The sequence below is a fragment of the Cajanus cajan genome, chromosome 1 (genome assembly GCF_000230855.2).
Source record: "Cajanus cajan strain Asha chromosome 1, NIPB_CcT2T_4, whole genome shotgun sequence".
Lineage (NCBI taxonomy): Eukaryota > Viridiplantae > Streptophyta > Magnoliopsida > Fabales > Fabaceae > Cajanus > Cajanus cajan.
This window is the reverse complement of record NC_138517.1, coordinates 15,156,684-15,173,050: the sequence shown is the minus strand read 5'-3', so window position 1 is coordinate 15,173,050 and position 16,367 is coordinate 15,156,684. Positions and strand designations below refer to the sequence as shown.

The 16,367-nt window shown below is 33.8% G+C and overlaps 2 protein-coding genes across 6 annotated transcripts; one reads left to right on the top strand and one right to left on the bottom strand.

The window, feature by feature from the left end:
• The first annotated feature begins 1,484 nt into the window (after positions 1-1,484).
• Positions 1,485-9,588, top strand: LOC109805566 (mitogen-activated protein kinase kinase kinase YODA). Of its 3 annotated transcripts, XR_014434188.1 has the most exons (14): positions 1,485-1,776; positions 2,793-3,553; positions 3,988-4,725; positions 4,845-4,932; positions 5,068-5,130; positions 5,376-5,536; positions 5,656-5,731; positions 6,166-6,225; positions 6,316-6,423; positions 6,588-6,833; positions 7,658-7,833; positions 7,935-8,032; positions 8,127-8,215; positions 8,307-8,358. XR_014434188.1 is itself a non-coding variant. In XM_020367698.3 (12 exons), the coding sequence occupies exons 2-12, from the start codon at positions 3,003-3,005 to the stop codon at positions 8,815-8,817; spliced, it is 2,691 nt and encodes an 896-aa protein (XP_020223287.1). In that variant the 5' UTR covers positions 1,487-1,776; positions 2,793-3,002; the 3' UTR covers positions 8,818-9,588. The 3 variants fall into 3 exon arrangements, 1 of the variants encoding a protein (XP_020223287.1); XR_003804771.2 differs by having other exon boundaries at positions 7,658-8,032; XM_020367698.3 differs by lacking the exons at positions 7,658-7,833; positions 7,935-8,032 and having other exon boundaries at positions 1,487-1,776; positions 8,307-9,588.
• An 892-nt stretch (positions 9,589-10,480) lies between these two features.
• On the bottom strand, positions 10,481-15,886 carry LOC109805828 (short-chain dehydrogenase TIC 32, chloroplastic). 3 transcript variants are annotated; one of them, XM_020368052.3, is made up of 8 exons: positions 15,653-15,886; positions 13,955-14,186; positions 13,699-13,778; positions 13,222-13,375; positions 12,726-12,804; positions 11,681-11,768; positions 11,338-11,384; positions 10,481-10,871 (listed from the first exon to the last, which is right to left on the bottom strand). In XM_020368052.3, the coding sequence occupies exons 1-8, from the start codon at positions 15,756-15,758 to the stop codon at positions 10,701-10,703; spliced, it is 957 nt and encodes a 318-aa protein (XP_020223641.2). In that variant the 5' UTR covers positions 15,759-15,886; the 3' UTR covers positions 10,481-10,700. The 3 variants fall into 3 exon arrangements, with proteins under 3 accessions (XP_020223641.2, XP_020223642.2, XP_029128702.2); XM_020368053.3 differs by having other exon boundaries at positions 11,681-11,765; positions 15,653-15,882; XM_029272869.2 differs by lacking the exon at positions 15,653-15,886 and adding an exon at positions 14,264-15,582.
• Positions 15,887-16,367: the final 481 nt, after the last annotated feature.

Sequence of the window (16,367 nt, the reverse complement as noted above, 5' to 3'; positions counted from 1 at the left end):
GGAAGTCTAGTATTTTTTATCAAGGTAGAATAGCTTGAGTGTGAGTCTACACAATATTTGCTTGTATAACTAAGTCATATATGAGATTAGCTCGACTACCCTCCAAATACCACATCCTTTCAATACTTAGTTAGAGATTTTGGCATCTGAACTTGTACCTTACTCTAATTTGGTGACTTTATACACATATGTCTTGACCTAACTCACATACCATACCAACTAAGGTCCTAGAGGAGACTCAATTATCTACAAGGATCAAGTCTAGCTTCTCTTACCTCAAAGTCAAAGTGAACCAAAGAAGAAGAAGAAGAATGAGCTACGAACAATCCAAAAGCTCTGCACCTACACATCGAGTTTGATTCCAAGCTTCTCAAGCTTGAACCTATACTTGATTGCTCAACTAAGATCCTCTATATCTCTTGGAAAGTTGAAAAATAGAAGAAGGGTTTCAGAAAACCATAGCCTTTATCTTTAGAGCTTATCTCGAAAAAGCTTTTAGAATATAAACTTATGAAGCTCAAGTCTTAAAAGAAACCCTATATACCCTTTCCTAAAAGTCAAACTTAACCTCTGCTTAAAAACATACTCAAACAACTAAAAACTCATAAGAAATTTTATAATTATAAAGTTTCTCAACAATCTAATAACAAAGTCACCACAACATATATTTCCTATAAACCAATAATAATAATAATCAAAATTATTATAATAAATTATATATACAATTAAATATTACATTGAAATATAGAAATCATGTTTTAAATTTGTATAAATAGATATTTTTATACATATAAATTATATTTTAAATTTTGATAAATAATTTGTAATACTATATTGTAGCACAATATTTTTTTTATTGATAATTTATTTTGAAAATAATAATTTCATTTATCACAAATAATTATGATAAATAAAAATTAAATTAAATAAGGTGTTAAAAAAATTCATAAAAATACTCTTGTTGAAGAAAAATCTTTAAAAATACTTTTACAAAAAACAGAAATTCGTATTTAATATATAAAAGTCGATAATGATGATGATAATAATAATAATAATAATAATTTATAACAATTTATAAAAAAAAATACTTATTTTAGTATTATTTTTTTATAGATAATTATAATTTTATATTTGTATTATAATTTTTTATAATATATCTAAAAATAAAATAGAAAAAAATCATATACAAAATAGTAATTACATCTTTAAAAAAATTAGTAACGCACAATTTTTTTCTTTACATGAAGACTTTTTTCAATTGTTAGTAATAATAATAATAATGATAAAAAGGTGTAACCCGAGAATCTCTTCCGAAATAATCTCCAATAAATTATAATATACATAGTTGTGCTTTGTAATAATTTCGAACAGCAAAAAACAATGTAATAAAAAAAATCAATGTAATAATTACGTTCCATAATTTTTAATTATTTTGTTTGCAATTTGTTAATTAATTAATTATTATTATGTATTAAGAATCAAAGCTCCGGAGACCCTCTTCTTCGATGTCTTAGCACGGAGAAAAACACACTCTCTCTCTTTCTCTCTCTTTTCTTCCGTACGCGCGATCTCTTTCGCTATCTTCAATTCCCAATTTTTTCACCACACACCACTGCAAATCCTTCTCCATTTTCTTGCATTTTGGGTTTCTGGGTCTATTTCCTTTTCGGGTTTCTGAGCGGTTCAGAAAAAAATTGTTTTTTTTCATACCCAGATTTGAGCTGAATATCACAGTGTGGGGGTAGAGTTCAGATTCACGGCGTTGAGCAATTCGAAGTAAGTTTCTGCCTTCTTGCATTTTGGGTCTGTTCTAATTTCAGTGAATGATGATTGAGTTGGTTGATTTGTCTGTTTTCCTGTGTTCAGTTGTATTTCAAGGTGGATGAGTGGATCTGTGTTTTGATGTGATTGTTTTTAACAATGGGGTGGTGGTTTCACTTGGGGTTATGAGAAATTTTGGTTTAGTTAAACGGTGTGAAGTTGAAAGGTTGAGTTTTTATTTTTACTTTTTTGGGGCGGGGTTGGGAATCTGGGTATTGAAACACACGCAAAAGGTAATCTTATATGAAGATTAGTTTGATTGGGAGATGGGTTTCTATTGTTTTGACGATCTGTGTGCAAAATTTTATGGTTTTAATATTTCATCTGCATTTATTATTATTATTTTTTTTATATTTGGGTTAGAACTTTGTAGTTGGGATAAATTATACTCTGTTTCTCTTGAGTTGCAAAATTATGAATTTGAGCTGATGTGAAGTTGTGGATGTTGTTGTCTAGCTACTGCTTTCAAGTTTTTTTGGGGAGTTTTAGAATCTGCATACAAGAGTTGTACAGTAAATGATGTCACGTTGCATTAGTTTGTATTCATTAGGATTAGGAAGGTTAGAGGGGTGTTTACACTTTTGTGTGTTGCACTGACACTTTACTAGGTTTTGGGGTTGGGATTCTGGGGCCCAAGGGTTAGCTGATGGAATCGTTGATTTTTATTATTCTTAGTTAATACGTTGTTCTGCCAGATCGGGTGTATTGATATTTCTCTTGCCATGTACTGTTTGACCAATTTACTGAAAAAGGTAGATAATAGTTGTAGCATAAACTAGAGAATCATTGAATTGTTAGCTTATGCTATTATTGCATCTTTTGGCAATATATTGTTTAGGATGGTATCGTCATTGGCTTTCTGGTTAAAGAATAGATGCACATGTAGAAAAGTTTGGATATAGTATACACATAAGATTGTGACTAACGTGCATTTTTTAGTGACTGAGTATACATTTTATTCTTTATTGCAGGGTTTTAGCAACCATTTTCAGTCACTAATTTCTGTCTGACTCTGAAGTACCACTTTTGGAATTATTGGATTCTTCATTTGGTGAGGGTTTTGGCAGGACCATAATGGTTATGACTCTACCTACTGATGTGAAATGATAGATATCTTGGAACAATTAATGGGATTCTTTTAAGAAACTTGTTTGCCACATTGCAATATATAAAATACAAATATGCCTTCATGGTGGACGAAATCCTCGTCAAAAGAAACCAAGAAGAAAGCAAATAAGGAGAGTTTTATTGGCGCATTTCACCGTAAATTTAAAACCCCATCTGAAGGTAAACCAAGCAGTAGATCTGGAGGATCTCGTAGACGTTGCAATGACTCAATTTCAGAGAAAGGTGGCGAGTCTCCTGAATCAAGATCTCCTTCGCCTTCCAAAGTCGCAAGGTGTCAAAGTTTTGCTGAAAGGCCCCATGCTCAGCCACTACCACTTCCTGGCCGGCACCCATCAAATATAAGCCGAGCAGATTCTGAAATTAGCATATCATCTAAATCAAGACTTGAGAAGGGCTCAAAATCATCATTGTTTCTTCCGCTACCAAAACCAGCATGCATGCGTAGTAGGCTTAACCCTGCAGATTTGGATGGAGATCTGGTCACTGCTTCTGTCTCTAGTGAGAGCTCTGCTGATAGTGATGAACCAGTGGACTCTCGCAGTCGTAGTCTTCTGGCAACTGACTGTGAGACTGGGACTAGAACTGCTGCAGGAAGTCCTTCCAGGTATACTCTAAAAGCTTTAGCCGTAATGTTCTTCACAATTACATATTTTGTTTCATATGCATGCCTGTTTATATATTGTTAGAGAATAGATTATAGAGATGTAATATAAATCTATTCGTGAGTCTTCACCTTAAAGCTTAAGCTTTTGGGATAGTTGGTTTAAGGCTTGGTACCAGAGCCTCTCAGTTCAATCCTTGTTATCCCCATTCTATAGTAAGTTGAATCTCAGCAAAAGGTAAGTGGACCAGTGCATTATCTGTGCTTCAAGTTCAATGGGATCTTATATGAGGGTGTGTTAGGGATATAGTGTAAATCCATTCATATGTCTTCACGCAAAGCTTAAGCTTTTGGGATAGTTGGTTCATGACATTTATGGTTTACATGCAAATAATGTTTTTACCTTGCTCATTTTGGATGTTGGTCATTTTATGAAGCTTGATGCTCAAGGATCAATCATCTGCTGTTTCCCAAATAAATTCAAGAGAAGCCAAAAAACCGGCAAACATTCTGGGTAATCATACATCTTCTACTTCACCAAAACGGAGGCCTTTAAGCAACCATGTTTCAAATCTGCAGATTCCTCCTCATGGTGCCTTCTGCAGTGCGCCTGACAGTTCCAGATCAAGTCCATCAAGAAGTCCATTGAGAGCATTTGGTGCAGAACAGGTTTTGAACTCTGCTTTTTGGTCTGGAAAGCCATACTCAGAGGTCAATTTAGGTGGATCCGGGCACTGCTCAAGTCCAGGTTCTGGTCACAATTCTGGGCATAATTCAATGGGAGGGGACATGTCAGGGCAGTTATTTTTGCAACCTAGCAGGGGTAGCCCTGAATATTCTCCTGTACCTAGTCCCAGAATGACTAGTCCTGGTCCAAGCTCTAGAATTCAGAGTGGAGCTGTTACACCTATTCATCCAAGAGCTGGGGTAACACCCAATGAATCTCAGACAGGACGGGTTGATGATGGAAAACAACAGAGTCATCGTTTGCCCCTTCCTCCCTTAGCAGTTACAAATACCATGCCTTTCTCTCATTCAAATTCTGCAGCAACTTCTCCATCCATGCCAAGAAGTCCCGGAAGAGCAGATAATCCAATAAGCCCTGGATCACGTTGGAAAAAAGGAAAGCTGATTGGCAGAGGCACATTTGGACATGTCTATGTTGGCTTTAATAAGTATGTACTTTAGACCAAAAGTTATTGATTCTATTATGTAGAATTCTCTTTTCTATTTATGAATCCATCAATGTATGCATCTTATAAGTTGGTTGATTAAATTGTTTTGTCACATTTAGGGAAAGTGGTGAAATGTGTGCTATGAAAGAGGTAACTCTGTTTTCAGATGATGCCAAATCTAAAGAAAGCGCTAAGCAATTAATGCAGGTAAATTAATTTCCTTTCCGACTGAGGGGAATACTTGTGAGACTGAATAATCCTTATACACTGTGCAATACATTAGTATCAATTTCTGTCTGAAGTTGTGTAAACTTTGAAATGCTAACTCCTAGATTCTGGCAGGAAATTACCTTGTTGAGCCGATTAGGGCATCCAAATATTGTGCAGTATTATGGTTCTGAAACAGTAAGTTCTCCATTTCCTGTTTCATTCACATTCTGATGTTTTTATATTAGCTGCTTGTGAGTGATCATGATTTATTTTTCGATTTGTCTGTGGACTCCCAATTTCGAATGCTTGCATGATCATCCAGTCACAAGATTATTAGTTGTTGGTGGTTTACATATTTAACCACCAAAATGTTAGAAACTTGTTTACAGTATTTGTCTTTGTAGTCTACTCATAGAAGCTGCTGAATCATCCTTGAACAGGTAGGTGACAAGCTTTACATATATCTAGAGTATGTTGCTGGAGGCTCCATATATAAACTACTTCAAGATTATGGAAAATTTGGTGAACTAGCTATCCGTAGTTTTACTCAACAAATTTTATCAGGACTTGCTTATTTACATGCGAAAAATACTGTCCACAGGTGAACTAAGTCACTTTTTCTTTTTATATCTTCAATTTTTTTTGCTGCCACATAATGATTAATTTTCTACACTTATGAGTTCTGATGTATCTATTACTTATATTGCATTTCTTGTAAAGGGACATCAAAGGAGCCAATATACTGGTTGATCCCAATGGCCGGGTTAAGGTGGCAGACTTTGGCATGGCAAAGCATGTAAGCTTGGAGATAAAAATTTTCCTGTATTTGTATTTAAGCTAATTGTAGGATATGGAAATTGGTTTCTGATGCTTAGTGAAATTATGAATAAAGGTTTAAAAAACCACTAATTCAGCAACTCAAGTTGCTATTTCCAATTCAGTGGAGTTTGTGACATTCCTTTATTGTTACTTTTTATTCCTTTTTTGGAGAATATTTTTCCTGCCCCAAGCCCCCAACTCCTATCAGTTTATCATGTATGACTTCAACTTGAAAAAATATCACTGTGAATCCTAGACATAAAAGAAGACATTAGGTTCTTTTGGCTTTTTTGAGTTCATAATATATTGTTTTCCTGCACAATTTCCATTTGATATTGCATCTGGTATAACTAATCACTAAGTTGCATGATCTATCCTGTTTCCCCGATTATTGATTTGTATATTTTGCAGATAACAGGGCAATCATGTCCATTATCATTCAAGGGAAGCCCCTATTGGATGGCTCCTGAGGTTGTAATATTTTCTGTTAGTTTCAGCTCTTTATAGGTTCAACTACATCTTGGCTTTGTGACTTGATAGCTTTTCATTCTGATTTTCCAGGTTATAAAAAACTCCAATGGTTGCAACCTTGCTGTTGATATATGGAGCCTTGGATGCACGGTTTTAGAAATGGCTACAACTAAACCTCCTTGGAGTCAGTATGAAGGGGTATGTGATTTATGTCAATATATTGGAACTTTTAGTTAGTTTTTTCTTTTTTCCTACTATTTTATCTAGTTTACTCTATTCATGTATAAAGCACACTGATGATTTTTTTGCATTAATTTATGCCTTGACTTGATGTATTATTGTCTTTGCATGTAACATAACAGGTTGCTGCCATGTTCAAGATTGGTAATAGCAAGGAACTCCCAACAATCCCGGAAGACCTCTCTAGTGAAGGGAAGGATTTTGTTAGGAAATGCCTACAACGTAATCCGCACAATCGCCCTTCAGCCAGTGAACTATTGGACCATCCTTTTGTAAAATGTGCTGCACCTTTAGAAAGACCTATTCTGGGTCCTGATGCTTCTTCAGACCCAGCAGTATCTGGGATCACACAAGGAGTTACAGCTCTGGTAAAGAAGCTTTTTCCAACACAAATTGTATAAAAGGTTTATTTGTGTCTATTTCCATATTCTTAGTGTGAAGTGGGGGGTAGCCTGTTTGTCTGGCATTGCATGTTCTTTTGTGTCCAATATTTGCATCTCCGTGTTCCCTCCTGCACATGATAGGAATAAAATTCGGAAGCCATCTGCTCTGCTACATTAAAATGTTACGAGAATTTTCTGCACTTCATGCATTCAAATTTCGTAATTGATAAATCATTTTCTGGGTATGTATATTGTATAGACAGTTCATTCTCTTGGAAGTATACCATACACCATAATATATAGAGGAGGCATTCTCATTTGTTGTCCATATATGTTGCCATAGTGGGAAGGAAGGTAGCTTGAGCCAGATTTAATGTTGAGGGGTTTAGAACAGATTAAAAGGCTCTAGGTTTAGAACCCCCCTCAGCTCTGGAATTCACTGGATTACGTGGAAAATCCTAATTATTTATGAATGAAAAATATAATTTCCAAAGCATTTTACAAATTGTGGCCTTTAGTTAGACATGAAACAACTTGATTGGCTCTTCCAGGACTTCCTGATCCATATTATTACCTTTAAAATATCAGTTGTCATAAAAATAAAAAAAACAAGTTCCTTGAAAAGTTTTTGAAATATTCAAAATCAAACATCACTATAGTTGACCTCTCTTTGTTATGCATCAACAAATTTTCATTATTTTGATAACACAGCTGTATAAAGCTGAACTTTTCAATATCCTATCAACTGTAATAGCATTTGCCTCATGAAGGGCTTTTTTTCATCTGATGAATTTGTATTTCTGACATAGGATTTACTTATAACTAAGGCTTTTTGTGTCGTTTGGAGAAAAGGATTCATATTCGTGTTGAAACGTGCAAGATTTTCATTAATGGTTTATCCTGTTATTGATTCCCATGAAAGTAGAGAATAAAGAGTGACAGACAGCTAGAGAAACTGTATGGAAGCAATTACATACTACAAACTGTAAGATAGAATTTTTCCATTACCCTGGAGTAAAGTACACCCATGGAGGTGGGAGGGGAAAAACAAACTAAAAATAAGGGATTTTTGTGTTGTCCTCATAGGAATTGTGGTGGTGATTATTTTATCAGGAAAGTAACTTATCTGGGTGTTCAGTTTAACTTCCAATCATAAGATACTGGAAAATTTTGCCTGCATAATGGTATGATCTTTGAAATTGTATTTTCGTTGTGGTTTCATCTCTATTCCTCTTGTAATTATTGGGGTAATTTCGTTCATCTGTGATTCATTTTCAGGGCATTGGACAAGGAAGGAATCCTTCGCTGGATTCAGATAGACTTTCTCGTCATTCTTCTAGGTTTTTGAAAACTAATCCTCATGCCAGGTCTCTCTCTCTCTCTCTCACACACACACACACCATGCACAGGTTGCTGACACTGCCAATGGTTGTCTAAAATTATTTCATTAATCTGCAGTGAAATCCATATTCCAAGGAACATATCTTGCCCTGTTTCACCCATTGGAAGCCCACTTTTGAGGCCAAGATCGCCACAACATATGAATGGGAGGATGTCTCCCTCTCCTATATCTAGCCCTCGGACTGCTTCTGGTGCATCCACACCTCTCAATGGTGGTCCTGGTTCCATTCCATTTAGCAGTCACTTAGTTTACATTCAAGAGGGTCTTGGAAGCTTGCCAAAGTCCCCAAATGGTGTCTATGTTAGTGGTCCTGCTCATCATGACTTGAATGTAGACATTTTTCGAGGAATGCAACAGACGTCTCACATTACATCCGAACTGGTTCCGAGTGAAAGTGACGTTCTGGGGAAGCAGTTTGCAAGGTCTCCTCATAACGAGCCATATGATGTCCAGTCGGTCTTGGCTGATCGTGTTTGCCGGCAGCTGCTGGGGGATAATGTGAAAATTAACCCATCTCTTGATCTAAGCCCCAACTCCTCTTTGCTCAGCCGGGCTAATGGTTTATGACACAGCATTTTCTTTGGCCCACTTATGTGAGTTAGTCTTTGAAGTTTGTCAAAATGATCTATTCATTGTTCTATTTGCTGAGGAAGTAATTGTAAAATAAGGAGCCAAAGCATAGGAGAATCAATGTAATAAATTTTGATCTGAGAATAGGGGGAGCTGGGGCACATAAATCCATTTTGCATGGCTTCAGGCTCAGGCTTGTGGAGCTCAGAACCTTCCAGGAGAAGTGCCAAACTAAGCCATAGGATGAAACTTCCTGACTTTTGATTTGTCTATATCAACTGAAGCAAATGCTCACTTGTTGCTAAAGAGGAGCTTATGTTTTGTATGTAGAATTTTCAAGATGCAGCAGCATCAGTGCATGATAAGTAGGGAGCTTGGATTTCTCTCTGTTGCCTAATATATGAGAAATGATAGGTTTAATGTTAATATTAGCTCAAGGAATGAGTTTTGCTAATATGTATGCTGTTCCTTCAGTTAAAAGTATTCATGCAATGACAACTGTATTAGAACATCTTATAGATGCCAAAAAAAGTGAAATTAGTACAAAATTTAGCTTCTAGACTATTTTTTGGGAGGTGATATTGCTGTACAGAATATGGGAGACTGTATTGTGATTCTGCATTTATTGATGGGAAGCCAAGGATTTGTGGATCTCTTGATTGCATATGCTCAGATGTATTACTTTCATTATATACTCTTATGCTGGATTTGTCTTGTACATTATTATTTGAAGAAAAATTGAAGATATATGATTTGCAATGCCTTCAACTGGTTTATACAACGCTTATCTGATGGGATCAACTTTATTATTATTATTTTTCCTGTAGAGTAATTCATGCGTGAGCATAATGCTGTTAGCTACAACTAATCAAAATCACCAAATGTATTAAAATGATCATAAAGTCTGTTGAGATTTATGTTGAAATTACTTTAATATTATCTACGACTCTTGATGGTTATATAGTATTGTACCCATGCGAGAATTGTTACTATTAAACAATTTTAAGACTGTTGGTAACATCCAACGTAGGTAGTTGGGACTTGAGATAGTTAAGCCACTATATTAAGTCACTGCATAAAAGGATCATTCAAAGTGAATTCTCAGTAATTATGGTGAATTTGAGTAAGTTACAAATTAGGTAGATCAAAAAGTATGAAAATTTGCAAAACAATAAATATGGAATTTTAGTCTAAGTTTATACAAATCAAATGTTTTTTAATGTGTACAAAAATCATAAAATTCCAAAGATTAGGAATGGAGTTTATGACTTTCCAAAAAAAGATGAAGTGAACAACCTTGTTACTGTTGAAGAATAACCTGAACAGTCAGATCCCACATAGGACATGCAACATATTGCATTATTTATTTAATCACCAAATAGATACATTATAAAGTTGCGTTACTCTTCGGCCACGTGACTCCACTGGGTAATTTATCTTGTGCCAATTGATCTTGAGCGTGACACAAATCATTAGTTAATTGAAATTGGAGCATTGTCAGATACCTGTAAGTCAAATTAGTCGGAAGTTAATTAATTGCCTTATTTAATTAATTATAGTCTGGCGCTTCTTTCTCTCTCTTGACTGTCATGTCGTGAGATTTTTCAAATCCTAGTTGGAAGATATTTTTGTCTGAATTACAGAAATATGACAAAATAGATAACAGTAAATAACTTACAAAATTCACAATCAAATAAATAAAGGGTCATCTACAAGAAGTGCAGTTTATTTAGAGACAGAAAATGAGATTACAAGTATCACAAACATTGTGATTGTTACATGGAGTTAACTAATCATGTATTCGTCTGGAATGAGGAACTGTACAAGAAGTCTAGTGAATGTTTAATAGATCATTCATGTCTGAAAACTATGACTAGATATTAGTCCCTATGATTTGAGACCAAATTTGAGCTATACTCCCACAGTTTCCTAGCCAGCTCTGGATCAGCTGCTTGTGAACTTGCTTCAGCCAAGTTGCTGTCCGCAAAGTAGCAGCCAGTCAACCCTTCAACTTGTGGATGCAATGCAACATAACATGTGGTTGCTGCTCCCTATGTTGAAAGGAAGACAAAGCAAAACTATATAAGGTGCACAAGAATAGATAACTTAGTTAAGTGTTTATTCAATAAATTCTTATCGCATGAGAGCTTTTGTTAAAAATTTGATCATAAAACTCAGTGAATAATTAAATAGAACTAATTTTAATAAGCTATACTAATAATCCTACTACAATAATTTAAAAAAGCTTATAGGAGTTGTAAGCAATGTTCTTAAGTAGCTTAATAGCTCTTCTGAAATTTCTTTTACCAGTAAATTATCCTGGATGAAATTGTAATCTAACAAGGGAGAACCAGACAAACCTTCCAGAAAGGTTTTTCATGTGTTAAATCTATAACATGGAGAGCTTTGTGATAAAGAAATACAGCTTGTTGCTCTTTTTCTTTGAAAATAACATATTACATACAGTATTTTTCCCCCACCCTTTTTTCTTTATTATTTCAAATAGGTATCAGTTACCTGCTGTATATTTTTCATCACATATTTACCAAGTAGACCAACAAACCCTGCATAAAAATAGATGCAAACTGTCAACATAAAAAGCAAACTGTCATGCTAGGTTCCTAACAGCTGTCACATCAGCACACAGTTTGTCAACTAAGAACTAAATTAATGGATGCCAAGCACAGGGTAATGATGGATACCTAATTAGAAAGATTTTAACCTACGTTGACAAACTATAAATCCAAGTAAAACTATAGGGACCATGAATGTCATATAACAATGTATAATGTCGTATGTAGTTTTTCACGTACAAATATAATTTTAAAATTTATAAAACACAAAAGAAGAACGGAATTACCATCCATTAAACTGTGATAACGAAATAGATTGGTGGCAATTGGTCCTGGGCTAACTGAGTTTGCAGTTATCTTTGTGCCCTCTTCCTGCTACAAGTAAACATCCAGTAGCAAGATGACTATTTTGTTCTATGTTGCTGTAACTTTTTGACAACGGTAATATTTTCCGAAATAGGAACAATTATTTCAAAATAACAGAAACAGCTGCAACTTGTGACTTGTAGAAACCTCATAGATGTGCTAAATGCTAGCAATAGAAGAATAAAATTCAAGGCTTACCAATGACAAGCTCAAGGATTTACATGAATTGTTTCATATCTGTGTAAACTATCGTGTCACATCTTATTTAGTCTCTGACAACTTGACCTATTTATATAACTATTTCTTTCAGGGATTTGACATAAGGCACCAAACTTCTGATTTATTATGCACATCATATTAGACTCCCCCAAAAACGATCCATCTGTAACAGAGTTTGGTTTTTTATAAAGGTGCATTCATAAACTCTTCTGACGTTAGGTCATTTATTACATGGAACAAACAATTCATGGGGCATACCGACAGTTAGATCGTGCATAGAATATGTATTGGAAAAAATTTAAGTTTTACATTGACTAGAGATAAGACAATTAAATAAGACAATTAAGTTTCACTCCCTCTTTTTAACATAAAGAGTTTAATATGTATTGTGGGTGTAAAAGTTTTTACTCTGTCAACTAATTAGAAATCATATTTGATATAACTTGTAAAGTATTTATTATCAAAGTCAACAAATTTACCATACATGATAGTTGTGATTGAAAGACAATGTATAAATACTTTACACTATTGGTGCATATCCTATTTTCTCATAAAGAAATTGCATGTCACAAACTGTTGGATTCAGTAATCCACCTCCACAACCATTTCTTGATAAGCTGGATTATTCCCCTGCTTCCTTCCTCTGCATTTCTTTTATTTTTATGGGGTAAATAAAACAGAACACAAACAGAAACAAACTACCATCAGATATAACATATAATCAATAACCTCAAATAAGTCAGTCACCTTTAGCCGTCTTGCAAGCTCATTGGCATGCAAAACATTAGCAAGCTTTGACTGCCCATAAGCAGACAAACTGTTATACCTGTACATTGCAAGAGAATTGAAAATATTAATCGCTTAATATATACTTGGATGGAGGGGTTTGGGCATAAGGCAAATGAATGGCTAGTTTTTCAATTTAATATAACTTAATATTTTATTATTTGAACATTTCTAAAATAGAACGAATAAAATGAGATATTACTATGTAACCTTCCAATCATCCTTTATTCATTTTCATAAACTTTTTTAATTAATTCTCTCAAATTTAAAACTGAAAATTAACCCTTCCTTCCCTTTTCCTCTCCATCCCAACATATTATTAGTTTCAGAAACAATTAGTAATTACCAATGAAAAAGGGGTGAGTTGAAGGGAACTCATAAAGCTAGAAACTGTTGACTAAATATAAATATAGTTGAGTGTACAAAATTTTAGGCCATTAAATAAACATAATGTTACCCTGATTTATCATTGATTTTATCAAATCTTATCCCTTCAGGATATGATAATTTATGACGTCTTGATGAGACATTTACGACCCTTCCCTCCTTCCTCTGTTCAATAGCAGTCCTCTTCATTGTTTCCACCAATAAGTTTGTCAAAAGGAAATGGCCTGCAAAGAGAGACCCTTATATATCAAATTCCTTTATAAAAGCAATAAGGTAAAATGTTTCTGTATACAACTCTATGAATATAAATAAACAATTCCAAATATGATTTACCAAAAAACAACACAATAACTGAAAACTGATAGAATTTACAAATTCATAGATTTCTAAGTATCAAATCGAGATATGGAAGTTTCGTCAGTATCTTTTTATAACAGAATTTGAAAGAATTATTGTTTTAAGCCTACTGAGTATAGATGATCTACCAAATTCAATGTTTGTGCATGAGTGTGTATTGTCTTTGGAAAGTTTAAGTTACAAATCTCACCAATGTGATTTGTTGCAAATTGTAATTCTATATTATCTTTGGAAAGCTTGAACGGTGTTGCCATGATTCCTGCATTATTACTTAGAACAACAAAAGAAACAGATAACTTTGGTGTATACAACAGCATATGTTGAAATTTACCATCTAGCATTCAAGTGAAACAGCATTTGGTGAATGGCCAAAGTCATACAGAACACCAAAACTTCCATTCACAGAATACATATTACACGAGCAAGAAGAAAAGTATCTAACATACACAAGTATATTCAGTGGAAGACCACGAGAATTGAATTGTGATGCAAATTTCCTCACTGATTCCATTGAGCTTAGGTCCAGCTCCATCATGTCAATTTTTGCAGTTGGGTTATCTCTTAATATTGTGTCCTTGATCTCCCCACCAGCTGCCATATTTCTGATCCCCATGACTACATGGACACCGCGTAATGCAATTACACGTGCAGTTTCAACACCAATACCACTAGTTGCCCCTGCAGCAACATGGATTATACAATGAAGAGAAGTCGTTTGCACCAAAATCATGCAAAGAAAGCAAGACAAACATTACCAGAAACAAATTGAGCACCATGGTGATGAACTAATTCTACCAACATGTTTCTCCCAAATCTACAACAACCACATACTCGACATAGGACATGTTTGAACAAACTTCTCCGGAAGTATTTTAGGAGAGAAAAATAGGAAGGAAAATTGAAATAACCTTCTCTATAAGCTAAAACTAGTTTTTAGTTTGGTCCATGGATATAATTCACACAATATTTCAAAACTGACAACTAATGACTAATTTGCACCGATGGGATGTGACTTCTGCTGGTCAAACATTATTTTAACACAAACGGGAATTAAACCTCGGACCACTAAGTCAACCACTAATGTTCCAGAATAGGCCTTACAACCAGCTAAAACTAGTTTATACATGAGTTAAAAATAAGATTTTGGAGAAACTACTTGGAGAAAATTTCCACAAATTAATTTATACATAAGCCTATTTTAGCTTATGGAAAGGCTTATTTCACTTTTTATTCTTATTTTTCTTTTCTAGAAGTGTTTTAGAAGAAATTTAACCAAACAGACACATAACCATTCATACCTAAATATATTATTCTAGCCAACAGCAACCATAACTAGAAATTGATAGAAATAATTAGCTTTTTTCCTGCTTATCCACAACCACAATTGCAGCCGCAATGTCAAGGTTTCTGGAGTCTTGTAATTTGGTCACATCTACAATTGTTGTCAGCCACATTTATCCATAATTTTTCATAATATCAAGAATTGCGACTACCATGTCCACAATTTAAAACCTTGTTTACAAGACATAATAGCACAAAGCACCAACACGCATTAAATAAAGAAAAACAATAAGATACGGATTAGAAATTCATTTGGAATGTAGAAAAGGTCAAAATGTGTGAAGTCTTGCACAACAATCATCAACAATGAAAAAAAAAAAAAAAAACTCCAGCATTTCATCTTCCTCCTCTATGTTCTCATTCCCACATAACAAAAATCTCAAACTAAAGGTTGGAATAAGCACACAATAGCACAAAGCACCAACACTCATTAAATAAAGCAAAACAATATAAGACACGGGTTAAAAATTCATTAGGAATGTAGAAAAGACCAAAAGGTATGAATTCTTGTACAGTAATCATCAAGAATGAAAAATTGAAGAAAAAAAAAACAAACAATAGTTTTTCATCTTCCTCCTCTATGTTTTCATTCCCACATAACAAAAATCTCAAAAAAATTGAAATATGGGAACATCTTGGGGGGAGGGGTTGAAAACAATTTTTACATACCCATTCAAATAAATATTACATTTTTAACATGTAGAGCAATATCCCATCTCCTAAGGACAACATATCAATCATGAGTAAATTAAAGAATAACAGAACAAATAAAGGAAACCCATTGCAATCCAGCTATAGTTAACCTGTAACAATGGCAGTGAGGCGAGAGCCATCAATTCCCTGGGTAACCTCCTCAGCAGTAGAAGAACCTGAGAACCCAGAAGCTCCTTTTCTGGCCAACCACCACATTTTTTCTCTTTACTTTGTCCAAAGTGAAACTGACGAACTTTAATTTCTCACTTTAAAATCCTAATTTGTCAAATGGTTGTTCATTTTAATCTGATGTTATTTAAGGAACAATATAAACAAAGTTTTATAAAATTAAAGACTAAATAACTAAAAATAATAATTCATTGTTGAATTAAGGAGTTAGTATAATGAATTTAAGGTTGAATGATTTAGACGGTGTCCATCTTTGACAGTAGATAATTTTTGATGAAATTTTATTTATCTGTAATCACTAGTGAGAAAGAAGAAAAAAATACATTGTCGTTCATTTTAATTTATTATAAATATGTACTAATTTTTAATTAAGTTCTGTATTTTTTTTATAATTTCATTTATATAAGTATATAAATAGTTAAATTATATTTTTAATCTTTTATTTATTATTAATATTTATTTTAGTCATTTATCTTTTAAAATATTTATTTAAGTCTTTTATCTCCTAAATGCGAATCAATTTGATTATTTAAAAATAATGATTATGTTTCATGATACAGTTTTAGTTTTTTTTCACTAATTCAACACTTTAAGCTTGTCTCATTAAATTTATTTATATGAAAAAAATTAGACATA